Source organism: Apus apus, chromosome 24 (genome assembly GCF_020740795.1).
Source record: "Apus apus isolate bApuApu2 chromosome 24, bApuApu2.pri.cur, whole genome shotgun sequence".
Taxonomy (NCBI): domain Eukaryota; kingdom Metazoa; phylum Chordata; class Aves; order Apodiformes; family Apodidae; genus Apus; species Apus apus.
Window position 1 is genome coordinate 4,187,365 of NC_067305.1, and position 27,267 is coordinate 4,214,631.

At 48.6% G+C, this 27,267-nt stretch overlaps 3 protein-coding genes across 4 annotated transcripts in view; 2 read left to right on the top strand and 1 right to left on the bottom strand.

The window, feature by feature from the left end:
- Nucleotides 1–1,266: 1,266 nt before the first annotated feature.
- Nucleotides 1,267–16,285, top strand: SIN3B (SIN3 transcription regulator family member B). Of its 2 annotated transcripts, XM_051640049.1 has the most exons (19): nucleotides 1,267–1,373; nucleotides 1,981–2,087; nucleotides 2,643–2,796; nucleotides 4,034–4,297; nucleotides 4,631–4,774; nucleotides 5,013–5,135; nucleotides 5,821–5,910; nucleotides 6,347–6,465; nucleotides 7,284–7,491; nucleotides 8,209–8,325; nucleotides 8,706–8,944; nucleotides 9,195–9,378; nucleotides 9,594–10,188; nucleotides 10,900–11,069; nucleotides 11,612–11,785; nucleotides 12,057–12,149; nucleotides 12,446–12,540; nucleotides 12,972–13,176; nucleotides 13,567–16,285. In XM_051640049.1, the coding sequence occupies exons 1-19, from the start codon at nucleotides 1,287–1,289 to the stop codon at nucleotides 13,795–13,797; spliced, it is 3,399 nt and encodes a 1,132-aa protein (XP_051496009.1). In that variant the 5' UTR covers nucleotides 1,267–1,286; the 3' UTR covers nucleotides 13,798–16,285. The 2 variants fall into 2 exon arrangements, with proteins under 2 accessions (XP_051496009.1, XP_051496010.1); XM_051640050.1 differs by lacking the exon at nucleotides 4,034–4,297.
- A 4,412-nt stretch (nucleotides 16,286–20,697) lies between these two features.
- Nucleotides 20,698–23,605, top strand: F2RL3 (F2R like thrombin or trypsin receptor 3). Its single transcript, XM_051639834.1, has 2 exons — nucleotides 20,698–20,788; nucleotides 21,394–23,605. The coding sequence occupies exons 1-2, from the start codon at nucleotides 20,698–20,700 to the stop codon at nucleotides 22,467–22,469; spliced, it is 1,167 nt and encodes a 388-aa protein (XP_051495794.1). The 3' UTR covers nucleotides 22,470–23,605.
- An 816-nt stretch (nucleotides 23,606–24,421) lies between these two features.
- CPAMD8 (C3 and PZP like alpha-2-macroglobulin domain containing 8) overlaps nucleotides 24,422–27,267 on the bottom strand; it is a 50,784-nt gene continuing 47,938 nt past the window's right edge. Inside the window, exon 44 of the mRNA XM_051639978.1 lies at nucleotides 24,422–26,849. Within this exon, the coding sequence (XP_051495938.1) occupies nucleotide 26,849 (1 nt within the window). The 3' untranslated portion in view covers nucleotides 24,422–26,848. The remainder of the gene's footprint in view (nucleotides 26,850–27,267) is intronic.

Here is a 27,267-nt window from a genome sequence, read left to right on the forward strand (position 1 = left end):
ACCCAGTTCTACTGAGTTCAAACTGTCTGGTAACAAGGGACCATTGGAGGGAAGTGGGATATTTTAAATCAAATCCTGCTACACACTAAGTGCTTTATTCTGAGCTTGGTTCCCACAGGTGCCTTGCTGGTTGTGCAGTGTGTGTACACAACTGCTACCAGAACTGTGCCAACTGCAGACAGGTTTGTTGCAATAACAAGAGTTGGTTATACAGCTCGTGACAAGTTTCTCTGTCCTAAGTCCACCCCTCTTCAGTATAACCTACTCCAAAACATCCTGGCAGTGTGTGTGGTAAAATCCAGAAAGAAAAACGGGGACAACTCAAGCAAGCAACAGTACAACCAAGGAAACTCTTCTGGAAGCCTGATTCATACCAGCAAGTGCTCTCAGATCTGCTCAGTGGTGTAAGAAGCAAAGAGGAATGGGATAAACCAACACAGACACCGAGGGTGGAGCTCGCAGGTTTCTCTTTCTCTCCTTTGCTTCAGTGTCTCAGAATTACAACATTAAACATTACTGAAAACTCCCTCCCTCCCTCGCCAGTTATTTGGAGGCTGTTGATACCTCGGCACAGCACCCCTGCTGTCATGTACCAAAGTCATAACCACCCAAGAGAGCTTAATGAGAATCACAGAATCGCCCAGGTTGGAAAAGACCTTGAAGAGCATCAGGCCCACCCACCCTCCAACCCCTAAACCAGCTTCACAAACACCACGTCCACCCTTTTTTTTTTTTTTTTTTTTTAACAGGGACGTTGCCTCCGGGAAAGAAGACCACGAAAAAAAACCAAAACACCTCTAAGCCCACATTCTATCCAACCACACCAGAAGAGGCGCCAGAGCCGGGCGGGACTCGGAGCTCAGAGGCCGCTGCTCTGCCCTCGGCCCCGCGGCCTGCCCGCCCCTCTGCCCGCGGCCTGCCCGCCCTGCCCCGGCCCCGCGGCCTGCCCGCCCCTCTGCCCGCGGCCTGCCCGCCCTGCCCCGGCCCCGCGCCCGCGCTCCCTCCCCCTGCGGGACGCCGGCCCCGCCGCCCCCCACCCCTCACCTGCGGGGCCGGGGCTGCGCTGCTCCCCAGGGCCCTGCTCCCCTCAGGAGCCCCGGGGGTCCCTCTCCCGCCGCCTCGGCCGCGCCTCCCGCCGCGGGGCTCGAACGGCCGGAAGCGGCGCGCGGGGCCGCGCGGCTGGATCCGCGGGGCCGCGCGGCGCTTCCGGCGGGGCGCGCTGACGCAGGCGGCCCGGGCGCGCGCTCGGCGGCGCGGGGGGCGCGCGCTGCCGCCCGACTCCCAACATGGCGGCGGGGGGCGGCGGCCGGGGGGGCAGCGCCCCGCGCTGGGGCAGCGCCCGGGCCGCGCCGCAGGAGAAGCTGCCGGTGCATGTGAGTGCGGAGACCGCCCCGGCGGACACCGGGGCCCCGGGGCGCGGCCGCCGATTCCCCCCGCGCCCCTTCCCCCCCCGCCGAGGGCCGCTCCCTCCCGCCCGCCCCGCCGGGACCTCCTCCCGGCGCTTGTCCTCCCCGCTGGTAGCGCGGAGTGCCCTGCGGGACCCCCGCCCCTCTTCCCCGGTGCCGTGAGGTCCCCTGGGACCCGCGCCCTCCCCCTCCGGTACCGGGAGCCCCACCCCCGGCCCCTTTCCCTCCTCCCCGGTACCGTGCCCGGCCCCCCCAGCCCCCATCTTCTCCGGTCATCCTCCCCGGGGGCCTCGCGGTACCGCGCTCGGCCCCGTGCCCTGCCGTCCTCCCTGACGCCCCCTGCCCCGCTCGGTGCTGCCCACCGGGGCCTGCCCTCCTCAGGGCCTCCCCCTCCGCTGCCCTTTCCCCCTCCCCGGGCTGCTCCCCCTTCCCCGGAGCTGTGGGGCTCCTCCCAGGGCCTGTGCCCGCCTCCCTCGGGGCCGTGAGGTGCCCCAGCTCCCCTTCCAGGGCCGTGGGGTGACCCGGAGCCTTTTCCCCCCTTTCCTGGGCCTCACCCCACGTTCTCACCCCACAGGTGGAGGATGCGCTTTCCTACCTGGACCAGGTGAAGATCCGCTTTGGCAGCGACCCTGCCACCTACAACGGCTTCCTGGAGATCATGAAAGAGTTCAAGAGCCAGAGGTAAAGCCCAGGCCCTGCACCCCAGGGCTGTTCTGGGCAGCTCCTCCGCCTTTCAGGGGGTCTCTTGGTCTTGGCAGGGTCCCCCAGCCTTCACTCCACAGCCACACGGGCCACCCTGCTGGCCTGTTCCCCCCTAGTGCAGCCACTGGGCACTGGAGGTTCTCTGCCCAGCCCATCATACTCCAGAGATGAAATTCACAGGAAATGGCAAATCTATTTTTTACTTTCTGCTCTGGAAAGCAGATCTGGAAAATATGTGAAGAAGCTGGAGTGCAGAGCCTCTCTGTGACCTCTCAGCCCCAGGGGTGACTCTCTTGCCCATTTTGGGTAACCCCCACCCTCATATCTCCTCTCTGAGGACACCACTCCCAGTGGGAAGCTGCAGTGGATGCTGGTCATTAACTTGGGCTAATTTCCAGGTCTGAGGTTCCCAAACTTCTGTGTTGAAAAACTTGAGTCTCTGGGAAGCCAGATGCTTCACATACCTCAGTAATTTGCTGGGCTTGACTTGTATTTCTGATCTGCACACAAGTAACAAACTCTTCTCAATTTCAGCATTGACACACCTGGCGTAATCCGACGTGTTTCACAGCTTTTCCATGAGCATCCTGACCTCATTGTGGGATTCAATGCTTTCCTCCCTCTGGGCTACAGGATAGAAATTCCAAAGAATGGGAAGTTAAGTATACAGTCACCTTTGAACAGTCAGGTAGGTTCTAGAGCTCATATTCTCAAATTATGTTCCATGTGTCACTATCAACATCTCTTGCACAGTTCAGGCTACGTAGATGTACATTTATTGCATATTGCTCAAGTTTCTACATGGTTTTCAAAGTCTGTGGTAATGGGTGTAATATAAATTGAAATATTTATCCTCAAAGCAGTGGTTGGTTTAGCTTACACTAGAATTACATTCCTGCATGAAGTGCCACTGCAAATGTTTCAGTCAGAGTTGAAAGCAGAAGTTGTAATTGGCTCAAACAGTGTGTACTTAGTTTCTCAGGGTGTGATGGTGACAAATTTCAGGAAGAGATCCTGGAAGAATCCCATTTCCAGTCTTCCACTGAAAAACTAGGAAATGTGTTGGGGCAAAACCTGCAGGCTGGGTGTTGCCCTGTGATTGCTGACATCCTGCAAGGACAGGCATCTGTCATGCAGATGGATTCATATTACTCATTTGTTGTTGCTGTGTGGTTGTGGGGGCTGAAGCAGAGCTATTCCCTGAATCCCACTGATAAACCTGTGGTTTAACTCTAATTAGTAGCAGTAAATACCTTTTAGATCTTGGCTCCATTAGATCTCTCTGCTGCTTAGAAAAACAAAATAGGGAAATTAATTGGCTAATAAAATATTTTAATTTTTCTTTCATCTTCACAGGGTAGGCTTTTTTTAACTAATGAAGCTGAATTTGCTCCTTACATACAATTTTTCACAATCCTGGAGTATCTTCTAATATAAAAAGTATCTTTGTCCTTAAATTCAGTTACATGAAACCAGCACCTCATCATTTATAACTTGTGCCCAGCCTTGTAGCTGCTGGTGTCACTAGTCAAGTGTGGGGCCTGAGGAAAGGTGGGGAGGGACTTTTTATAAGGGCATGTAGTGATAGGATGGGAGGTGGCAGTTTCAGACTGGAAGAGGGGAGATTTAGATGAGATATGAGGAAGCAATTCATACCTGTGAGGGTGGTGAGACCCTGGAACAGGTTGCCCAGGGAAGCTGTGGCTGCCCCATCCCTGGCAGTGTTGAAGGGCAGGTTGGATGGGGCTTGGAGCAGCCTGGGCTGGTGGGAGGTGTCCCTGCCCATGCAGGATGTTGGATCTAGATGATCTTTAAGGTCCCTTCCAACCCAAGCCAGTCTGTGATCTTGAAAGCCCTGGTGCTGGGTTGTTGTTGATCCTGCCCTGATGTTTCTGTCCCAGTCACTCTGTGTCTCGTGCCACCAGGTGCCCTCGGAGCCTGTCCCCAGTGCTCTCCCTGGCAGCGGGCTGTTGTTGCATTATTCCCAGGAGAATTCCCACAATCACAGTGACTGCTCTGAGGAGTTTAGGCAGCAACTTCCATACAAAGAAGACAAATCCCAGATTCCTTTGGAGTCTGATTCTGTGGAGTTCAATAATGCCATCAGTTACGTGAATAAGATCAAGACGCGTTTCCTTGACCACCCAGAAATTTACAGATCCTTTTTAGAAATCCTTCATACTTACCAGGTAAATAGTGTTGCCTGTAAACAGTTGTGGGTTTGCACTGGAGCTGTTTTGAGTAGTTGTTGTCAAAGGAAATGTCTGTCTATGGAACAAACGTAGACAGTTCCCAAGCACCAGTCTTTGTCCAACAATTGCCTCAGAGATATTCACATGAAATGACAAAAATGTGAACATTGTAGAACTTCCCAAGGTCTGAGGCACAAAGGGGTCATATCCAGATCTGACTTTGCCAACCTTTGGTTGATTCAGTGATACTCGGTGTGAAAAGGATGTGATTGATGGGTTTTCTTGCTAGTGAGGTCTGGTTTTGACTCTCTAACATCTGTATCTTTTCAGAAAGAGCAGCTGAACACTAAAGGCCGACCCTTCCGAGGCATGTCAGAGGAAGAAGTGTTTACTGAAGTAGCAAATCTCTTCAGGGGACAGGAGGATCTGCTCTCTGAGTTTGGACAATTCCTCCCAGAGGCTAAAAGGTCTTTGGTACGTGTATGCTTAGAACAAGGCAGAACATGGAATACTCTCTGTTTTTACATAGAATACATAAAGAAGCTTTAGGAATGCAAAGTATTATGGAAAAACATAAAGCCAGTAGATGAACTTTGGAATTTTGCCAAACAGGTGACTCCACGAGGTGCCCTCTGTCCTGTTCTGATCTGTAGGATTCTTTATTTGCCCTGTTTGAGAGAAGAACACTGAGGTAATTGTTTATTTACTCCAGTTCACAGGAAATGGACCATGTGAAGTGAACAGCGTCCAGAAAACTGAGCATGAGAAGAATCTGGAGCACAGCAAAAAGCGATCCCGACCGCTGCTGCTGCGCCCTGTTTCTGGCCCAGCAAAGGTACCTCTCAGCAAAGAAGAACTTCAGAATAACTTGATATTACTTGTTGTGTTCAGATCAGTGCTTAGATAAAGTTGTAATCACAGAATGGTTTGGGTTGGAGGGACCTTAAAGATCATCCAGATCCAACTGCCACAGGCAGGGACACCTCCCAGCAGCCCAGGTTGCTCCAAGCCCCATCCAACCTGCCCTTCAACACTGCCAGGGATGGGGCAGCCACAGCTTCCCTGGGCAACCTGGGCCAGGGTCTCACCACATGAGTTGCATCTTCGAGGTAGGTCAGTGTTAGGTACAAGAAACAAAATTTAGGAGTTATTTTTTAAATAATAATGACTGTAGAAAAAGTGAATTCTAAAAGTGTGTTTAAACGTGTCTGGTAACATGTTGAATTCTCAACATTGAGACATCCTGTTCTGAGCATTGACCCTGGGAAGGGACAGTTCACTCCTTCTACAAAGAAATCTCTCTTTGGAATCCTTTCTGAACTGATCATTTCTGTTGTTTGTTCTTTTTAGCTGGGAGTTATTTGCTAGAGGCTGCTGTGGAGGCTTGACCCAGCAATGCTAGATCCTTTGTTGGGAAATAGGGAATTTCAGCCTTTGCAGGGAGCAGTTACCTGGCAGCAAAGTGGGATTTTATAATATTGGAGTCACAACATCTGAAGTATTTGTTGTTCTTTTCACAGAAGAAAATGAAACTGCGAGGTACCAAAGATCTGTCAGTAGCAACAGTGGGGAAATATGGGACATTGCAAGAGTTTTCCTTCTTTGACAAGGTCAGTGTTTGGCCTCTTCTCAAATTCTGTGTTCTTATCTTCAGCCATTCACATCATCATGAATTAGTTTTCTGTACAATCTGTGTGTCAGCACTGAGCAATTGCCTGACTTTTCAAGTGATAGAGAAAAACCAGAGAAAAGAGAAAACAGGAGGGTTAGAAGATGAATGGCAACTGGTCACTGACCTTTTCCTTAATGCCTGGCTCTTACAGACACATCTTTTTCTCTATTTTTCAGTGATGTTTCCCCATGGGACCATCTGTAGTTACTAGATCATTGTTTGAAACTGGGCATTTTTGTGCACATTCTCTTTTCTACGTTGCAGTGTAGACAGAAGTTTGACACTGTCCCCATGATTCTGACTACTCAGAATATGAACTAAATCAAAGTGATGTTCAAGTGACCTGATCATTTCTCTCCCAAACTGGGCTTTAGGTTCGAAGGGTCCTGAAGAGTCAGGAGGTCTATGAAAATTTTCTCCGTTGCATTGCTCTCTTCAACCAGGAGTTGGTCTCTGGCTCTGAGTTGCTCCAGCTGGTTACACCATTTCTGGGGTAAGTTCCTGTCTCTGTCTTGTATGTTTTAGGTCTTACTCTTAGATTTTGGTAGATATTGTGAACTTTGTTACTGAAATTTTGGATTTAACTTCAGAAATGCTTCCTCAGTAGCACTCAAGAAATTGAAAGTTAAGCCAAAAACAGGACTAATCAAATCTGAATCTTTTAACATATCTACACAGCACCTGAAGAGCATTTTGGGGAGGATATTTCCCTCTGTCTGTGCCTCCAGTTGAAAGCCTCACATGCAGCAGAGTGCCTGATGTTACACTCAAATCACTGGGGCAGAGAATCTCATGAGTTCTGGAAGGTGACCTCTGCTCACACTCCCTGTTCTAATCTCTCAGAAGATAATGCAGATATAAGCATGAAATCTCAGAACTATGAAAAAGAGAAATCTTCTAGCTCTGATGTGAACCTCTTGTGCTGTTTGGCTTCCACCAGAAGAGGGAGAGTCTCATGGGAAGGATCAGTAGTTGCTCAGTCAGTTAAGAGGAGTATTTGTGAAGTTGTGAAGGGAAGTTCTTTTCCTGCCTTAAATAAAAACCCCTGAAGTAATTCAGAGAGAATGATAACAGAAGTAAAATTAAAACTGGGAGAGGGGAGATTTAGGTTGGACATTAGGAAGAAATTCTTCACAGTCCCTGGATGGGACTGGTGGGACTGGATGATCTTTAAGGTCCCTTCCAACCCAAACCATTCCACGATTCTATGAACTGTTGGGGAAAGATTTCTCACTGTTCAGCTTTTCTCCCTCACACACCTTAGAACTGTCAAGAGCGAAGTAACAAAATCACTTCCTTGTGTTTTTGAAGGAAATTCCCAGAACTCTTTGCACAGTTCAAGTCCTTCCTTGGTGTGAAAGAGCTTTCATTTGCTTCTCCCCTGAGCGACCGGTCTGGGGACGGGATGAGCCGGGAGATCGATTACGCTTCCTGCAAACGGATCGGATCCAGTTACCGGGCTCTCCCCAAAACCTACCAGCAGCCAAAGTGCAGTGGAAGAACAGCCATTTGCAAGGAGGTACTTTGGGATCAGCCTCTTCATTCCCTGAACACACACTGTGTGTATTTGAAGTGGGGTAGTCCCTCTTTAATGATGATTAGCCAGCTTTAGTTGGACATCAGTTATCCATACAGTGTAGGGCATCCTGCTCTAGCAGGGGGTTGGACTGGGTGATCTCCAGAGGTCCCTTCCAAACCCCACCACTCTGTGATTCTGTGATTTTACTAATTTTATCTAAACCCATCTCAAATTGCATCTGCCACTTTAATGTATTTTGAGTCTGTTCACATACACAAATTTATTCTTAAAGACAGAAAAGAATATGAAATACCTGAATGTAATTTGCTAGCGGTGAACCAGTATGGCCTTCAGAAACAGTTTTTCTCCTGAAAGGGATAAGAGACTGTGAGCCAGTGTCTTAGGCACTGTTCTGAGAACACATCTGCAGCAGAGGTGCTCCCACCTCTTCTTGTTGCTGGCAGCTCTGCCTCCTTGGCTGACTGCTGATTGCTGCAGTGAGATGGCAACAAAGGTGCTTTGGAGCTTTCTGAGCAGGGCCCTGGCACAGCTCCACCCAGACCTCTTCTCTGAGGAGCAGTCAGGACAGTGACTTGTGAGCGTGCTCTGAAACTTCCTAGAAACTCAGGGAAGAATTGTGCAAAAATAGAACTATCAGAGAGAAGAGCTCAGGGCTCATAAGGCTCTGATCAGTGTTGTGTCTTTTTGCTGTTGCAGGTGTTAAATGATACCTGGGTTTCATTTCCATCCTGGTCTGAAGACTCCACTTTTGTCAGCTCCAAGAAGACTCCTTATGAGGAGCAGCTGCACCGCTGTGAAGATGAGCGGTTTGAGGTAACTCTGCTGCTGAGCTTCCTCTGCCTGTCCAGAAACACAGGATCCCTCTCAGGATTCTGAGGGAATTAATTGATGGCAAATTAGCAAAAAACTTCTATTAATGTGTGTTGGTTTGAGCTAGAGCTTAGTGTTTTCCACTTCCTTGGAGTCTAATAGTTCTTTTTAGGCATGAGTCCAGTTCTAAAAAGCATGTTAAGCTTTGGGAGAACTGGTGGAGGGGTATTTTCCAGTAGGATATTTTCCAGTAAGAAGCCTTGATGATGTTCTTAGCTCCACCCAGTGGGGCTGGAATGTCTGCCACAGACCTGAGGCCTGCGGTCCCCATTTTCCTGCCGTTGCCTGTTCTTACCCTGTGTCTTTTGGGAACTCTTTAACAGTTGGATGTTGTCTTGGAGACCAACTTAGCCACAATACGTGTGCTGGAGAGTGTGCAAAAGAAACTGTCTCGACTGACTCAAGAGGATCAGGAGAAGTTCCGACTGGATGACTGCTTGGGAGGGACATCAGAGGTGATCCAGCGCCGGGCCATCTATCGCATCTACGGTGATAAAGCACCAGAGATCATTGAAAGTCTTAAGAAAAACCCAGTTACTGCAGTTCCTGTTGTTCTTAAGAGGTAATTCCCATTCTCCTGTGTTCACCCTGAGAAACTGACAGGGAATTTTTAAAGCATTTTTAAACTCTTTTCTGTAAATGTTGTTTCAAATGGTAACTCACCTTCGGCGGCGGCGCTTTTGAAGATCTGTTTATTGCTTCCAGCAATACTGAAAAGTTGTTGGTGCCTCACAGTTGGCTACAGGGAAAATGCTCTGCTTGCATTTCTGGGGTTGTCCTTTAGAACTGAAGCAGATGGTACATTTATGCAGGTTGAAAGCCAAAGAGGAGGAATGGCGGGAGGCCCAGCAAGGCTTCAACAAGATTTGGCGGGAGCAGTACGAGAAGGCCTACCTGAAGTCACTCGACCACCAGGCTGTCAACTTCAAGCAAAATGACACCAAAGCTTTGCGCTCCAAGAGCTTGCTGAATGAAATTGAGAGTGTCTATGATGAGGTGTGTATGCCAGTAGAGGACCCATCCTCTGTGTCCTTCCTTTACCTAGATGTTTACGTAGCACCTGGGACCCTGGTGAAGTGGTGCTCTGAGGAGTTCTCAGTCAGAAATGAGTGTCCTAAGCATAGAGTTAACACTGACTTATTTCTTCTGGCAGGAATGGCTCTTGAGCATGGATTTGGAAGGATCTTTATCTATTTGTCTCTTGATTACAGCATCAGGAGCAGCATTCAGAGGGGAGAAGTTCATCCACAAACGAGCCTCATCTTATCTTTATCTATGAAGATAAGCAGATTTTGGAAGATGCAGCATCTCTTATCAGCTATTATGTAAAAAGGCAGCCCACTATCCAGAAGGAGGATCAAGCAACCATCCGGCAGATTGTGCATCACTTCATCCCTGAGCTGTTCTTCTCTCAGCCCCCCGAGCACAATATTTCTGAAGAATCAACAGATGAGGACAGGGAAAACCATCAGGGGCAGAACCTGGATACTCCTGAGCTACGGAAAAGACACATGCCTGGGCCTCCAAGCAGCCCTTTGGAGGCAAAAGCCACCTTCTGTGATGTGACAGCTGCTGAGCCCCACAACACTCTGGATGATGTTTACAGCCTGTTCTTTGTCAATAACAACTGGTATTTCTTCCTCCGCCTCCACCAGACTCTGTGCTCTAGGCTCCTGAAGATTTATCGACAAGCTCAGAAGCAGCTTCTGGAATATCGGACTGAAAAAGAGAGAGAGAAACTCCTTTGTGAGGGGAGAAAAGAAAAAACCAATGATCCAGCCATGGAACTAAGACTGAAGCAACCAAGTAAGAATAATCCAGGACACAGTCCAGTCTTAACACTCTGGTTGCTGGTGCCAGTTGTATATATCTGAGTTACTGAGTCCAGCAGGCAAGTCTGTGAGGAATGGAGAGGTGCAGACCCCTCTGTATTTGTGGTTTGTGGATACAGCTGATTTAACAGGTTAGCTAGGTTGTCACTTATCTTCTGAGGGCCATAGTTCTTAGAGACTTCACACAGGTCCACTGTTGTCAGGTGTTCTCAGGTATCTCATTGTAGTAGATTTATTTAAGATACTAGGAGGAGGTTAGTTCCTATGAGGGTGGTAAGACACTGGCACAGGTAGCCCAGGGAAGCTGTGGCTGCCCCTTCCCTGGCAGTGTTGAAGGGCAGGTTGGATGGGGCTTGGAGCAACCTGGGCTGGTGGGGGTTTTCCTTGCCCATGCAGGGGGGTTGGATCTAGATGATCTTTAAGGTCCCTCCCAACCCAAACTATTCCATGATTCTATTATTAATGTGTTACTTTGGTTTAAGATATAAATGACTCTACCACAAAATAGTTAATTACACAAGGCAGTCATGGGAGAGCATGAGATCTTAGAGAGGACTGACTGACTGTCAGAATGTTCTCAGTACCTAAGGTCATGGTTGCAGAGCAGTGCTGTCCCTTGTATCTCTTGACATCCATCTGCCTCTTACAAGCATTAACTGACTGCACTTTTGCCATCCCTCCCCAGGTGAGGTGGAACTGGAGGAGTACTACCCTGCCTTCCTGGACATGGTGAGGAGCCTGCTGGATGGGAACATTGACCCAACGCAGTACGAGGACACTCTGAGGGAGATGTTCACCATCCATGCCTATATTGGCTTCACGATGGACAAACTGGTGCAGAACATTGTCCGCCAGGTAATTCACTTGATGGTTGGTGCTGTCCAGGGGGCCACACATCTCCCTGCTATGGACAAAGAGGTTTCTCACACTACCCTCTCCTGCTGGGACTCACTAAACTTACAGCAAATTCATAGAAGAGTTCTGTAGGAGAAAGACTAATGGAAGCTCAGTGAGATAGTTGAGCTTCAAAGCAGGGACCACATTAGAGGATTGACTCTTCCTGGCCTTTTCCAACATTTTTTTATATTCCAGTCTTTAAATTCTGCCATTCCCAAAATACATCTAAGGCAAAAAAAAAAGGTCCAGTCCTTTTTACTCACATCTGTTTTCTGGTTGTAATTTTGTTCCAGTTGAGGCACATCAGCCCCTCACTCTTCTCTGCTCCTCTTACTGCAAAGTAGTGAAAAAGAGAATCAAATGTGTGAAGTCTCTGGAGTTGAAGCTTTGGTACTTGGAGGGGTGATGCTGTGCTGAGTGGTGTCCTCCTTTCACAACACACTCAAGTTACCCCTTGGTCTGGACTTTCTGACTGAATTCCCTCTTTTTTTTACTGGAAGCTTCACCACCTAGTGAGTGATGACATCTGCCTGAAGGTAGTTGAGCTGTACCTGAATGAGAGGAAGCGCGGTGCTGCCGGAGGGAACCTGTCCTCCAGGTGTGTCCGGGCAGCAAAGGAGACCAGCTATCAGTGGAAGGCTGAGCGCTGCATGGCAGATGAGAACTGTTTCAAGGTAAGAACTGGCTGCCAAGCATCTTCAGAAAGTGCCTGTGACATTTTACCAGGGAGAAATGGTTTGAAGCTCCAAGGCCACAAGGATGAGAGAGAGCAATATGGAGAGAAGGTCCCCGAGCACATAGTGAAGTGGCATTACTGGCTCACTGAAAAGCTCTGCTGTGTGCTCCTCTCCTACCTCATATTTGTTGTCCAAATGACTTGTGAATATACAGCAATTTATTGTGAACCCATGTGGCCAACACCCTGTGCCTCTGACTGTATTACAGGTCATGTTTCTTCAGAGAAAAGGACAGGTGATCATGACCATTGAGCTTCTGGATACAGAAGAAACCCAGACAGAAGATCCTGTGGAGGTCCAGGTAATGCCACAGTGACCATGGAGTCTGCTGCACCACAGACAAAGCAGATGTCTAAGACTGCTTTCCTGCTTTTGTGTTCCAAACTGTGAGACTCTGCCAGGAGTAGAAGTTTACCTGGGAGGTGGGAGGATTGAAGGTGGAGCTGTAGTCATGGACAGAGTGGGTTTGTCAGCAAGAGAATTTCAACATAAATCAGCTTCAGAAAAAGGAGCTTGGAAATTAACAAGGGTTTTTTTGCAGTGGTGTTTGACTTGATGAGAGTGAAATCTGACTTGAAACTGGTCTCTCTTGTGTAGCACCTGGCCAACTACATGGAGCAGTACGTTGGGGTGGAAGGAGCTCCCAACAACCAGAACGATGGCTTCCTCCTGAAACCAGTCTTTCTGCAGAGGTGAGGGTGCTCCCTCTCCTGAGTCACACCTGCAGCAGCTGGGCTGCTTCCTCCCTGCAGATGTGGCAGTGATTTTAGGTGATTTAGCAGGGAAATGGACTCATCTCTGAGGTCCAAAGGGGCTGCTCTAGTCCAGTGCACTGCATAAGAATGCTGGAGAAAAAGTTATGGCCACTGCTTTGAGGTTTGTTCATGGAATGGTTTAGAATGGTGTGGAACAGTCCTAGCAGCCCCTTCTGGGAGGAATTTGAGGTCTAATTTGTTCCCATGTCACCATTTATTTATCAGCGTATGGGGGAAGATCCTGGGGAAAGTCTGAAAGCTGAATGTGGAAATACCAAATTCCACAGCTGTGGTGTCAGCTCTGCGAGCTGAAGAGAATGGATGATGGAGCATCATGACACAGGCTCCTGACCCTTGTTGTGTTGCAGAAACCTGAAGAGGTTCCGCAGGTGGCAGTGCAAGCAGGTCAGGGCCCTGCGCAGCGAGGTGAAGAGCTCCTGGAAGAGGCTGATTGGGGTGGAAAGTGCCTGCAACGTGGACTGCAGGTTCAAGCTCAACACCCACAAGATGATGTTCATCATGAACTCGGAGGATTACATGTACAGGAGAGGAGCTCTCTGCAGAGCCAAGCAGGTGGTTGGCTATTTCCATGTCCTTCTACTCTCTCTGTGGCTCAGGCAGTAGCAGAGGTTGAGGATGCTGAGCCAAAAGACAGGTACTGATAAGAAGTCTTGTGGCTGAATTCCTGCAAACTACACCCAGAATTTTCTGCTCCGTGTTGGATGAAACACAGAGGAGAGCTGGTGAAATGTACTTTGGTTCAGTTTGTCAGCCTTTTCTCTGCCAAATGTTAAGGGGCAGTGGCAAAGGTTAAGAATTAGAGATCTTTCAATGCAGGTATGCAGTTCCTTGTTTTACTCTTTGTGTTGGGTTGTAAAGCAGGCACATCTGACACACAGAGCAGTGGGGGTTTTGGCTTCTCCCCCAGAAACCTCTCAGTGATCTTTACCCTCCTGCTTTCAGGTACAGCCAATGGTGCTGCTGAAGCATCACCAGCAGTTTGAAGAGTGGCACAATCGGTGGCTAGAAGAGAACGTGAGCATGGAGGCAGTTGATGTGGTTCAAGACTGGCTCATGGGAGATGAAGACGAGGAGATGGTGCCCTGTAAAACCACGTGTGAGACAGTGAATGTCCACGGGGTCCCAGTGAACAGATACAGAGTTCAGTACAGTCGCCGTCCAGCTTCACCCTGAGCAGAGACTTGTTCCTGGGACCAAGAGGAGTAGGAGCGTTGCTGGTGAAACACATTTACTCTGAGAATAGTGGTGGGAATGCAATGTATGTATTCATGATATTTATCCAAACAGCATTTTACTTTGGATTATGTATTTTCCATGGCATAGACTTGTCTCCTTGCAGTGTAATCCTTCAGCCATCGTGAAGAGACTTCTAAAAGCTTTATGGGCAGAGGGCTCTGGACATTGCCACACACTTTTTACTTGTTTCCAAGCTTTAGGCCACTGCTGACCAGCCAGCACTGGAAGGCTGAGTGAGGGAGCCACGCTCTGGGTGAACTACCACTGGTGGCTTTATTGAAGAGATGGAGCTGGGCTGGTGTTTGAGCAGAAATGCTGGCAGCTGCTTCCACTTTGAAGGGTTTAATGTTGCCTGTCTTCCTGGATTTCTGCCGTCTTGGAGTTGCAGAACTCTTCAGTGTAACCATCAAGTGCCAGTGGGGCTGAGAGCACCTAGCATGGATCACCAGCCCCCCGAGGGCTGCTTCATTAGCCACGAGTGCTAATAAGGCAATGAATGAGTATTTGTTACTGGTGCTTTGGTGAGAAAAATGCCAAAACTGAGAGAAGGGTGAACTGTGTGCTAAACGCTCTGGCTCTCACTTATCAACTAAGTATTTTGGAGCATGAATGAAGGGGAAGAAGCTCTCTGAGCTGCCGTGCCCCTCTGCAGGTGTGCACCAGATCCCACAGGGTGGCTTTGTGACCTCCTGCAGCCTCTGCCTTTCCAGACCTGGAACTGACCTCCTGCAGCCTCTGCCTTCCCAGACCTGGAGCTGCTCGGAGCGTGTGCGTGGGGAGGAATATCCCTCTCGAGGCCTGGCCTGTTTTGTTTGTATTGTGCATGTTGATTTGGCAGCCTCTGGAGACTTGGCTTTCCTGGTGCATGCCCGGACTCGGTGGTTCTGCTGGGTTGTACCACCTCAGTCGCATCAGCAGATGGAGCTCACGCAGCACAGGGTTTGCGCTGGATCTGAGGCTTATCCCAAATCCTTGGCTGTTTCTGCTGAGTGAGCACAGACGCTGGGATTGCAGTGACACATGGAAATCTGTAACGGGCAGTGTTAGAATCCAGCCACAACCATTGTAGACAAGCTATTCCACTGAATCATCTGTGCTTCTATCTAAGCTTTTTTGAAATGAACCCTAGCAAAAAACCCACCCTGAACCATGCAGAAGACAACGTGAATTGTCTGACTCAATCTGTTGAAAAAATCAAGACCATTTAGTTGTGTCTGTCCTGCAGCCCCACAGTGACTTTGCTCTTGTTTTTCAGGGGCCAGGGGCAAGCACACTGTCTGTCCATGGAGTATATTAAAGCATAATGTCTTGAGGCAGGTCCAGCCTCCTTTCAGCTCTGCTTCCATCTTCTTTCCCTGGCTTTTGGGGGAATAACCCCTCCACCCTGATATTTTTCTGTGGCTTTGGTTTTTAGGTTATAATTTCTGTCAGACCTAAGTAGCAGCCTGTAGGATTTGTCCTGGGTTATTTCCACTGTACAACATTTGGTTTTGCAATTGTCTCACTTGACAGTAGAAAAATTGGCCTTTGGGGTATGTTTAATAGAAAACTGTGCTGACTTCTTTGTGTTTTTTTGCAAAATTATCTCTAGGAGGGATGGAGGGAGGCCAGTCTCTGGCATTCCTGGCCACTTGCACAACCACTGCCAGCAGAGGACTTTTCATCAAGAACTCATGTTCTTGTTGTCTGGGTCTTTGTTAAATTTTGGTTACTGAAACCATCTGAACGTTCTTCCCCTGTGCTAAAAGTGATTAAAGACACTGACCTCGTGGCTATGGGAGGGCTGGGTGGGGGAGTGGGGGGACAAGCCCAGTGCAAAGCACAGAAAAACCCCCTTTTGCTTCCAGACAGCTCAACAAAATGCACCTCGGTCCTGTCCACCTCTCTGCTGTCTTCCAGTGGAGATGACAACTGTGCCAAATTTTATGGTTTTATGATACAGAAACATGTTTCCTAGAAAATAGGTTGCAACTTGTGGCTTAAAATGCATTTGACTCCAAGTGTACCACGGTGTCACGCGCCCGCGCGCCGTCCTGCTCCATCTCCCCCTTTTTAAGTGTACTTCAGGTATTTTTAAGCATCCTTATTTTGTAAACCTTAATTTATAATCTGGACAGATTAAGACATTCACTCTTTGTAGTGCTATTGTCTCAGAAAGGGTAGTAGCACACGATGTGAATGGCACGAGCAGGCAGTGCAGGTTGCAGAGGGGCTTGCTGATGTCTGAGAGTTCCAGCTGTGTGATCTGCTAGATTCAAGAGTTTGTTCTTCCATTTTTTTGAAGGATCTTTGCTTTTTTGGGCTTGTAAGTGCTTTGCCAGCTCTTTGAATGTAGTTTTGTTGGTTGTTTTTTCTGTGTGTTTTTTTTTTTTTAATATATTTATTTGCACATTCAAGTAAAATAAAATATTGATTTTAAAAATCAGCAGCTCTCGGTGTTTTAAATTAATTTAGGCTTTCTGACAGTCCCCAGAGTTGGTTGTCTTGCACCTGAAGCTGGATTTTAAATGGGAGAAAAATGCAATTGAAAAGTTGGATGGAATGGGCTGCCCAGGGAAGTGGTGGAGTCCCCATCCCTGGAGGTGTTGAAGGCAAGGCTGGATGTGGTACTTAGTGCCATGGTCTGGCTGATGTGGTGGTGTCAGGTCATAGGTTGGACCTGATGATCTCAGGAGTCTTTTCCACCCTCAATAATTCTGTGATTCTTCCCTTCAAGCAGTTGCAAGACAGAATGGAATGATTCAGAGCCAAGGCCCAGGGCTGGAGAGGAGCACGGCAGGCCAGGGGGTGGCACAGTTGCTCCACACTGAGAGAGGTTTCCAAGGAAAAGGGGGCAGTGCCAGCAAAGTGGATCTCTTTGCAGATTGGTTTATTTCTCACAGCCCCTTTGCCACCAGAGGTGGTTTGCAAAACCATGGCCCAGGCCTGGCCCCCAAGGACTCACACACTAAATACAACAGTTTTCCAGAAAAGTGACTGATTCCAGTTCTGAAACCTACAAGCACATCTGCTCCAGGTTAAGACAACGCAACTGCAACCATGAAACTCACCCTCCACCCGCCTCTCCCTCAACCCCTCCAGATTCCTGGGGAATAAGAAGTTGAACTTCCTTCCCTGTGAGCTCTGCTTTTTGCAAACGAAGCTGCAGTGATGTGACCCAGATCTGATAGGAGTTTCCTTTACATCACCCTCAACACTTCTGTTGCCATAACAAAAGGAGACTCTGCTTTCTGTGCGGTGTCCTCCTCGCTCACAGGGAAACAAACTGTTGTTCTCCTCGTAACAATCCTCAGAGGCACCAGTTGCATGGGATAATTTGATTAAAATGATGGTGGTCCATCTCAGAGGACACAGTCTTGGACTTCTCAGAAGAGGATGTTCCCTGTGCTGCAGGGGATCTCCCAAGAGCAGCTGGAGATCTCAGCAAGTGGACAGCTTTGGCAACCACACAGCTCTAAAATATCTTTCAGGTTTGCAGGATGGAACAAGAATTAATGCTTTTCTAAATTAATTTAAGAACTTAAATTGTACCTGAATTCAGTATTTAATATTTCAGGACCTTTTTTTCCCCCCACATGTTTCTGTATCACAATGATGAGAGAAAGATGGGGCTGGGAACCCACGAGAGGTCATCTAGAAATATGTGTGTAACCAGGACTTGGGTTTTTCTTCATGCTTCATCCATTCTTCTGGGTGAGAGCCAAATAACACAACCTAATGAAACCACATTCTACCTCCCACTCATCAAAGTAAGGACTAAATTGAAGCCCAGCAATTCTAAGCCATGCCTGTACCAAAGGATGAATCCAAAAAGAATCATCTGAGCCCCAGTGCTGAAAAGGGATGATGTCTGGATCAGGCAAGGTAGCCCCTAGCCACTGTCTTGGTGAGAAAGGACCAAAAGAAGCTGTTCCAGAAAATCTGCTGAGTTGTAGTGATGCTAATAAACTTCAGGTATTCCTAAAAAAGGCATACTCCTAAAAGGTATACCTTAAAAAAGGCTTCATGTGGGCTCCCTACACCCTGAAGTGAAAACTGCAAGAAACCAGAAGAGTGGTTCTTGAAAAAAAACCTGCCTCCCCAGAAGTCTTACACCAGCATGAGGCTTCCAAGTGAGCAGAAAAGGTGTGATATGGCCAAGGGAAAAGCTGGGATGGGATCCCAGTAGAACAGGAGAACTGTGGAACAAGCAGAAGAGAAGAGAGGCAGGGAGATTCCTGGAAGCTGGGTAGTGATGATGAAGCGAGAAGGGTAACTGGTGTGATGGCAAAGTCAGGCAGAGTGTTCAAGGCATGAAAGTCATTGTGTAGGTGCCAGAGCCAGCAAAGACAAGTCTGGGGTGGGGGAATCCTGTTTGAAGAACCCTTTTCTCTATTGCAGTAGTGGTTGGAAGTTTTCTGTGATTCTGAGAAGGCTCAGATGCCCACACAGCCAGTGCTGGGAGAGGCAGGGCCAGGTTTGCCTGCACGGAACACGTGAGGTTGTGCTGACATGGAGGGAAGGGCTTCATGCTGCTGGTGCTGGGGCAGAGCTGGAGCCTCCACGGCCAGCTGCCTCCTGTGTGGCAACTGCCAGCTCAGCCTGGGGCAGCTGGGAGCTGCACTCAGAGTTTGGTCTTCACACCTGCTGCCTTGCAGCTGAAGAACTCTCTGGAGTTGCCAGAACAGAGCAAAACTAACTTCATTATTTGCCTACCAAAGTCTGCTCTTTCAAGCCTTAAAGATGTAGGGGATGGGCCAGGTGGTCTTTGTACCCTCCCTCTGAGCTTTCCAATCCCTTGCTTGTTTTCCAGCATTACATCTTCTGGGTTCAGAGCCATGGAAGAAGAGAGTTCCTCCTCCCAGGAGATGATCTATTGCACAATGAATTACTTTAAAACCAAATTGTTACCCCACAGGGCAGGGATCACATGACTTAAAGAGATGTTAACAAGCCCTGACAAACCTCTGGCATTGGAATTTTCAAGCAAGCTGTTCTGCATCTAAAGCAGTCACTAAAGATCACCCAGCATCTGAAAAATGAGGGATACACCAACAAGTAACCTCACTCTGCTCCACTCCAGAGACCTGGCCATAGGAAGCAGGGCTGCGATTTGCACACTATCTGAACCTGATTATGTCTAATTTTTTGCATACAGAGCATGGAAAGGATCCTGGCTGAGGCATGGAAAATATGTGGCCACATGAGTCATTCTGTAATGGTTCATAAATCCTGAGAGAATCACAAAAGCAAAACATCTAACATTGCATCTTCCCTCTCCTTGCCAGTGGAACTCCACCTCTCGACACGCTCGGCACAAGGATGTGGGAATATGGTGAAAGCAAAGGAAATAGGATCATTTTCTCCTTGGAATAGAAGAATCTCATCAAACAGCAGCCAGGCTCAGATTTGCAACCTTCACAGAAGAGGCCATTCATAAGCTGAGGAGAAAGAAATGAACTGCTCCTCACAGTGCCAAGCCAAATTTACAGTTCCTACCGCCCGGACTCCAGCTTCTGTCCTTACTCCCTTGCAGAGCCAGGCAGGGGACTGGGGAGCAAAAGTCTTAAAAGCAGCAGCCTCTCCAGCTGTGACCTCCTGCCCCACTGGATGACCACTGGGAAGTGATCTCGTGCTGGGGCTCTTGCACAGGGGATGGGAGAGAATTTGGGCATTCCCTGGTAAAGCATGGAAGGGACTTAGGCTCTCAAGGAGCTCAGAAGTGAGGACCAAGCAGCAAAGGCCCCTAAAGGTTCAGATAACATCTGCCAGTCCCTCTTACAGCATTACATGAGTTGTCTTGTTCATACAACCAGCAGGTCCACAGCAGCAGCACACTGCTGCTCCCAGCTAAGACAGAGTGCTGAGCCCCCCTGGGAGTTGACTGGGTGGAGGCTGCACATGTCAGGAAAAACACAGCTCTTCTTGGGCAAGAGTGACTGAAATTCACCATTATCTGCCCAGCAGCAGTTTTCCTGTGCACCCTCCTCAGGCTCCTTTCCTGCTGGATGGATCTGCTCTCCCCTTTCCTGGTAGTTTATCAGCAGAAGCACAACTGTGAGAACTTCCCAGTGATCCTGTACTGTCATGGCACTCAGGGCTGGTCCTTTCAAATGCAAATAGCTCCAACCCACAGGACTTTTAATCAACTTCTGCAGTGAGACCAAGAGCAGGGAGCAGGCACAGAAATCAACAACCAACTCTGAAGCCTGGCCTGGGAGCTGAAAAGCAGACACTAAAAGCCCTTAACTGCCTCAACAAGAGGCTGCAAGAGCTCTGTGCAGTCCCTGGGAGCTGGGGAGGTTTCTCTGGATCTGCAGCTCTCCTGGACTTTATTTATGTTTTTGTGAGGGGATGGTATCTTCTCAACTTGCACTATCAGGAAACATTTTGAATCAGGGTATGAGGAAAGACCTCAGATCTCACACAGAGCCACTTGTGTCTCTGTGGAGTGAAGGATGCTTGACACAGGAGGTCAGTTCAGTTTAAACTAAACCAAATTCAAACTGCATCAAATGTGACCACATTTGTTATTTCCAGGAACATTCTGGGACAGGAAAGGAGGCCCAGATGAGTCACTGCAGCCATCGTCTAGCTCTGATGATGAAGCACAGCCCCAATTTGCTGAGGAGCAGAACACATATGCCCCTCCCAGCCCTGAAACTGCCACAGGAGCTGAGGTTCTGCTTGGGCAACGTGCAGGTCGTGACGGCCCCACACGCCGGGCCCCTCATGGGATGAGCCTGGTGCTTCCGGGAGTTAAGGAGCAGGAGAAGGAAATGCGTGAGCAGGGACACTCATCAGGCCTTTCCCACACAGCCCTGAGCTCAGCAGTGTGACCCTGGGTCCTGCTCCAGGATGGGAACGCTCGGGAACAGGCGGCTGCCCCACGGGCTGGTGCTGTGCTGTGCCTTCTGGGGTCTCTGCCTGGCCTCTTCAGACTACGATGGTGAGTGTGCATCTATGGGTGAAAAACTGCTGTTTTTTTACAGAACTGGATGCTTGGTACCTTGATAAGCTCCCTGCAAACTCATTTATAAAGCTGTGTCATGGGAGCAGACTCTACACGAGCTCCGTGCCGTGAGGAGGGAGGTGATGGAAGGTGATACAGAGGGACACAAACCAGGGTGGAAGAAACTAGAATGGAAAATTAGAGGAGAAAGAACACAGAGAGCACTTGAAACCAAAATCTTTAGCTAAACGTTAGACTCCTCCAGCCATGTTTTCACCCTGGCGTGGCACCAGATCTCAGGGCTTTTTAGGAAGCCAGGCAGAGGAACTGCTCTCTGGTCCCCCAGGCCTGCTGGGGTCTGTACAGCACAGCAGCCCTCTGTGGGGGAGCTGTGGGGAGCCATGGGACAGAGGAACGGGGTACCTCTTCAGCAAGGGTGCTAGTGGTTGCTCCTGCACCCCGAATGCTGTGAGCCACCTTGTTCTGCCCATTTTACAGAACCCTCCTGCTTCCAGAGACCCAGCCTGTAAAACGGGGTAAGTGCTGCGTGTGCAGCCTGCTCTGCAGGGTACCGGGGTAAACAGCCTGTGTTTATTGGACAGATTACTCCCAGGACAGCACCAACGAGCCAGTCACGACGCCAGAGATCACCCCGTCTCCCCGCGCCATCCCCGGGGAGAAGGTGACAGTGAAGAACGTCACGTACCTGCTGCTCCACGAGGCCACCCGCTCCCAGCTGGACAGCGCGGTCGCCGTGCGGCTCATCCCCTGCCTCTACACCCTGGTCTTCCTGGTGGGGCTGCCCGCCAACGGGCTGGCCCTGTGGGTGCTGGCCAGCAGGGCTGAGAAGCTGACCTCCACCGTCTTCCTGATGAACCTGGCTGCAGCAGACCTGCTGCTCGTCCTGGTGCTGCCCTTCAAGATTTTCTACTATTTCCTGGGGAACCACTGGCCCTTCGGGGAAGGGCTGTGCCGGCTCAGCACCGCCCTCTTCTACGGGAACATGTACTGCTCCGTGCTGCTGCTCACCTGCATCAGCGTGGACCGGTACCTGGCCGTGGTGCATCCTTTCTTTTCCCGTTCTTTCCGCACTCCTGCCTTTGCTGCCTGCACCTGCACGGCCAGCTGGCTCTGTGCTGCCGTCCTCACCCTGCCCCTCACCCTGCAGCAGCAGTCCTACCCCCTCTACGGAACAGACCTCACCGTCTGCCACGATGTTCTCCCCAGGCAGGAGAACGACGGCTACTACTTCTACTACTTCGTCTGCCTGATCGCCTGTGCTTTCCTGGCTCCCCTGCTGGTGATGCTCTTCAGCTACTGCTCCGTCCTGCGAGCCCTCCTGGGCAGCGGGAAGCGCTACTCCTACTCTATGAAGCTCACAGCTCTCGTGCTCTTCACCCTGGTGGCCTTCTACACACCCAGCAACGTTCTCCTCCTTGTCCACTACTCCAGCTACAGCTCCAAGCTGTACGGCAGCCTGTACATCAGCTACATGTTGAGCTTGGCCATCAGCACCTTCAACAGCTGCGCCGATCCCTTTGTCTACTACTACGTTTCTGAAGACTTCAGGGACAAGGTGAGGAGGAAGTTCTTCAGTCACAGGAAACAAAACACCACTTCCCTAAAAACCTCCAAGGAAACGCTCCCTCAAAAAAGTTCCAGAGACTTACTGGTGTGAGCCTCCATGCCAGCTCCCTGCTCCCAAGGCACTGATGACATACACTGGGGATGAGATGGAGAGAACACTGGGATCCCATCAGTTTTATCCAGTATTTCCCAGGAGACAAGTCCTCTCTCCTGCCTGCATAGCTAAAACTGCATAAACCTGGATCACAGGATTCCTTGAGAGGTGTGGAGACCAGACAAGTTGTGGAGGGCTAAACACATACAGATCTGTACCTGGGACACTGCATGCAACTTCACATCTGGTCCCATCTTGCCAGGGCTGCTCTTGCCAATGTACCTAGAGCTGGTTTTCCTACTGCAGCTTGCAGACTGAGTTTCTGTTTCTTTCTCTGCTACAGACTTGCTTGCTGTCCTTGAATGCATTTTCCCTTCACCTAAAACTGAAAAAGAACAGGCAGTTGCTAAACCAAATCTCTAAACATTTCCAAAGGACCAGGATGTACCTGTGTGAAAGGCACTTTCCTGCACTAAAATATTCTGTCAACAGAAACTAAAGCACTGGCTTTTCTAGCAAATATGTTCTTGGCTTGATCAGTAAGCAGCACCACAGTAGTGCCAGCCCAGTGTTGGTAACAATCCTACTTAATCCCTATTTTTGCCAATGAATCCTGGCATTCATCATTTCTTAGCAGCAAAGATTGTATTCATGTTATTTTAAAAAAATATTATGTCTCTTGAAAGGAAATATTAAAGAAGGAATTGAAAAAACCCTCACTCTAGAACTCCCCACTTCTGTGTAATGTCACACACAACCAAGAGCTGTCTTTTATGAAACCAGTGGCCAAGCTTGTTGCTTACTGGGACCTGTTGCAAACAACCTGGGCATGTCCCAGTGAGCAGAAAATGAGCAATAAACCTCTCCTCAGAGTTCCTGAATTCTTCAAGTTTTCTGGTACAGACATGGCTTCTGTCCTCACCATAACCTGTGATCAAACTTACAGCCTATGATATAAATAAGAAGAGGCAGGCAAAGATCATCTTAAAATCAGTTTTTAATAAAATATTTATCAGGATCTAAACCAAACCCTTTTCTGGACTCAGACTTGCTAAGATTTGTGTGAACAAACCAAAGATGGTCACAGAACTGTTTGTGTGTACATGTATGAGTGGGGGCAAAATGCAAGTGAAAAACTAGAGCCTGTCTCCTCTGGGTGCAGCACTCCCTGAGACCTGGGGTGAGCCAGGGCCACTCAGCCAGGAGGAGCCAGTACTAAGAAGGAAAAAAACAAACCCAAACTGAGCTGAAGTTTTCTAACTAGATGATCTACTCACAATAATGAGAACCAGGTTATTGTGCATTAAATGTCAATAGTTAATGTCAGCAAAGCAAGTGCTGTTGTTTCCATGCTGTTCCTCAAGCAAGCTGAACATTCTTCTGGTATTTGTTTTCTACTGAGGCTGATTAAGGAGGAGGAAAAGAGGCAAGACCAAGACACTTGGGCAAGAAAGAACAAGGGAACTATTGCTTTAAAATAAATAGCATGGTAATGATTACTCTGCATAATGTACAGTTACAGATATATAAATATTAATCTCATGGAAAGGATTGCAAGCAGAAATCACTGATAACTAGCACTGTTGCAGCTCATCAGTAACACAACCTGATGTAAGGAGGAATCTGTCTCTGACAAACCCACTGGCACTTCTCTTTTGCCACGAGGGACCAGCAGGAGAAGGAATTCTCTCTGCCAGAGGGAGGAACACATCTCTAAGCCAGGATCCATTCAAAACCCAAAGCAGCAGCACATCTGCTGTCCTTGCTGGCTTGCCACCTGAAATCAATGACTTCCTTAAATAAAATGACTTTTTTCTTTCTTTTAAAAACTACAGAAAGGAGCTAGTTTGGTGTGGTAGACTAGGGAGGTGGGGGCTTGGAGGCTGCCAAGAGCAGATGGATCAGAGATTTCCCTGAAAGTGCCAAAGCTGTGAAGAAACACTCACGGTGAAGGGAGGCTCTAGATCCAGAAACCCTGGCACAGAAATCTCATGCACTCTGTCCTGGTCTGTCTAAGGCTGCTCTGTCTTTGCCTTCTGAGTGGTCCAGGTCTCTCTGGCTTTTCTTCTAGTTGTAGAATAGAAGCAAGATTCCTCTGCCTCAACCAGGTGAGTGCCCTGGCACATACAGAGCCCAAAGGACAAGGCCATGATTGTTGGGCTGGCACCACCAGAGGAATTATTTAGCTGGCAGCAATGTCTGCATCTGGAGTTAGCACATTGCATGTACCAGAGCCTGAGGAAAATGAAGAAAGTCAGGTTTAATATTGGGCTGAAACTCCCTACCTTCATCTCTTTGTCCCCAGTGGTGATGCTGTCTGACTGCCCAAGGATCTGAGAGGACCAAGGAATAGAAAATGACTTCAAATATCTCTCCAGAATTACACCACAGATCAGACAAGGGAACTAAAGCCAGAAAGGGGCAGAGGACAGGAGACTGGAGAATCCAGAACACAGGTCCCATCTTCTGTGAGAAGCTACTCCCACAGATATGATCAGGGTGACTAAATGTCTCATTCTCCCAGACTCAAAGCACTAAACAGCTGAGGCTGGGACCAGTAAACAGCAGGGTTTGCATTATGCAGCTTTGATATTTAGAAAAGGAAAAAAAACAAACACCCCAAAACTCTTGTTGCAGCTCAAACTAGGTCTGTTATTTACCCAAGGGATAAATATTGACTCAGTCCTGTGTGTGTACACAATAGCCAGTGTCTGCCAGGCCAGTTGCTTACAGGAGATGGAATTTAGTTTAAAGGCATTTATTTACCTGCCAGACAGGAATGCAGCCCCAGAGAGGACAGGGGCTGTTCCTGAACACTGGAGAGACATGGCAAAACCCTCTGCTGGGCAGCAGTGGGTACATATGGGCAGCAGCCACGTTGAGCTCAGGGCAGCCACGAAGGAAGGCTTGGAAACTGGCCAGCAAAGCAGTTCTGAAATTCCTGGGAATTTCAGGACTCAGACCTTCATCATGTCAACTACATTCTGCAAATAACTGGCCTCAGACAAAAAAACATTGGAAACTTCATATGCCCAGCTTCTGGGATATCTCCTGTTTTGTCTCCATGTGGACATTTTTCTGGAATAAAATTGCCTTTATTCTGGAATGGAATGTCTATACTGGGATGTATTCTTGTCATGGTTCCTGTGTAAACAAGCCCTAAAAATGAATGGAGCTGGGCTTTTTCCTGTTTCCATTCACCAATAAACACCCTCAAAAGGAGTTTCCACCCCACTCTGGGTCCTGGTAACAATAGAAGTGGGAAGATAAAATATTAACACTATTTTGCAACAGGCAATGGCATCTAACTCCTCTAAAGAGAACAATGCTGCTCCAGGCAGGAAGGGAAACCAAAAAATCTTGGCTCCTGAACTTTTGGAAACACAAAGCTTTTGTTTTTAGTTTTACCACATTGCTTGGGGCAGGTCAGTGTAAGGGAGTCCAGGGATTTGTACTGGCCAGCAGAGCCAGGGTCTATATAACCATCATATCCAGAACAACCATTGCATAGGGATCCTAGTGGGAAAGGCAGGAAAGTGTTTGGTGAAGTCAGGGAAGGATTTAAAAGGCCTGGGCCCTTGGGTCAGCTTTTTTTTCATGCCAGGGTTGCAAGGAGGAGAGGGACTGAGAAGGCTGCAAGCAGCCCTTACTAGCACAAAGTGCAGCATGAAGAGGGTTCACCCACTTAATCCTTGTCCCAGCTGCTCCTGGCAAACTCCCCACCTGAATCCACAGCCAAGTCTTTCAGCCCTGACACTGGACTTCAGTGTTCTCTTGTAAAATTGTATCTCCCCACAACTTCCCTGACCACAGAGCCACTAGGGAAGTTCTTCTTTTGTGGGACAATGTTGTGGGTGTAGTAGACTTACAGGCTGGGGAAGACGATCAGCCTCTTGCTATGTCATAATTAGCAAAACACACTGATTTTTATTATTATAATTGAAGAGAAAAAAACTTCTCAGCCATCTTTCCTCAAACAGCAGTTCAGCTAAGCACAAGGCCTGGACTTAGCTCCTAAATGTAGCTAGGAAATGGCATTTGCAATATCCTGGTAGTAGAGAAAACACTTGGAAATGATCTATAGGTTTGAATTCCAGCCCCTATTTTTCTCACCTAGAGGGCACAGCATATTGGTCACCCATCCTTGGAAGTACTCCAAAGAAGATGCACAAAAGGCAGGAAAATTGACAGAAAAATAATGCTGAGTGTCCCCCTTAGTGCTCCAGATCCCCCCCCATGGGGCAGCAAAGCCTACAGTTCTGAGTGCTTCAGGAAGTAGTCATCATTCAGTTTCTGTTCTGCAGCAGGTCTTCTGTAGGAACAAACTCATACAGGAGTTGATTCTGAGCCTCTTCTCTTTATTTAAATTATATATTTCTGTTGAAAAGAGAACAAAGAAAATAAGTCACTTTCTCAGCACACATCTTTGTGAAACAGCACTGGGGCTGGGCAGAGAAACGCTTAAAAGGTCACTTTTTATTCTTCTAGGGATGAAGACCAGGGAAGCTGTGGCTGCCCCATCCCTGGCAGTGTTGAAGGGCAGGTTGGATGGGGCTTGGAGCAACCTGGGCTGGTGGGAGGTGTCCCTGTCCATGCAGGGGGGTTAGATCTAGATGATATTTAAGGTCCCTTCCAACCCAAACCATTCCATGACTTATCTCCCACCTTAGCAAGATCTTGTTCTTGGTGATTCCTTGCTAACAAGATTCCTTTTGAGGAACTGATACATTTGACCCAACACACAAGTTAGTAGATGTTGACTCTCAAACCAGATTTATGTTCCCCTCCTCCAGCT

Excerpts from the sequence above, each read along its gene's own strand:
- SIN3B (XM_051640049.1), top strand. The coding sequence starts at position 1,287 with ATGGCGGCGGGGGGCGGCGGCCGGGGGGGCAGCGCCCCGCGCTGGGGC. Across the intron at positions 11,070-11,611 it reads TGCAGAACATTGTCCGCCAG|CTTCACCACCTAGTGAGTGA; the intron begins GTAATTCACTTG and ends TTTTACTGGAAG. Across the intron at positions 11,786-12,056 it reads CAGATGAGAACTGTTTCAAG|GTCATGTTTCTTCAGAGAAA; the intron begins GTAAGAACTGGC and ends ACTGTATTACAG.
- F2RL3 (XM_051639834.1), top strand. The coding sequence starts at position 20,698 with ATGGGAACGCTCGGGAACAGGCGGCTGCCCCACGGGCTGGTGCTGTGC. Across the intron at positions 20,789-21,393 it reads GGCCTCTTCAGACTACGATG|ATTACTCCCAGGACAGCACC; the intron begins GTGAGTGTGCAT and ends TTTATTGGACAG.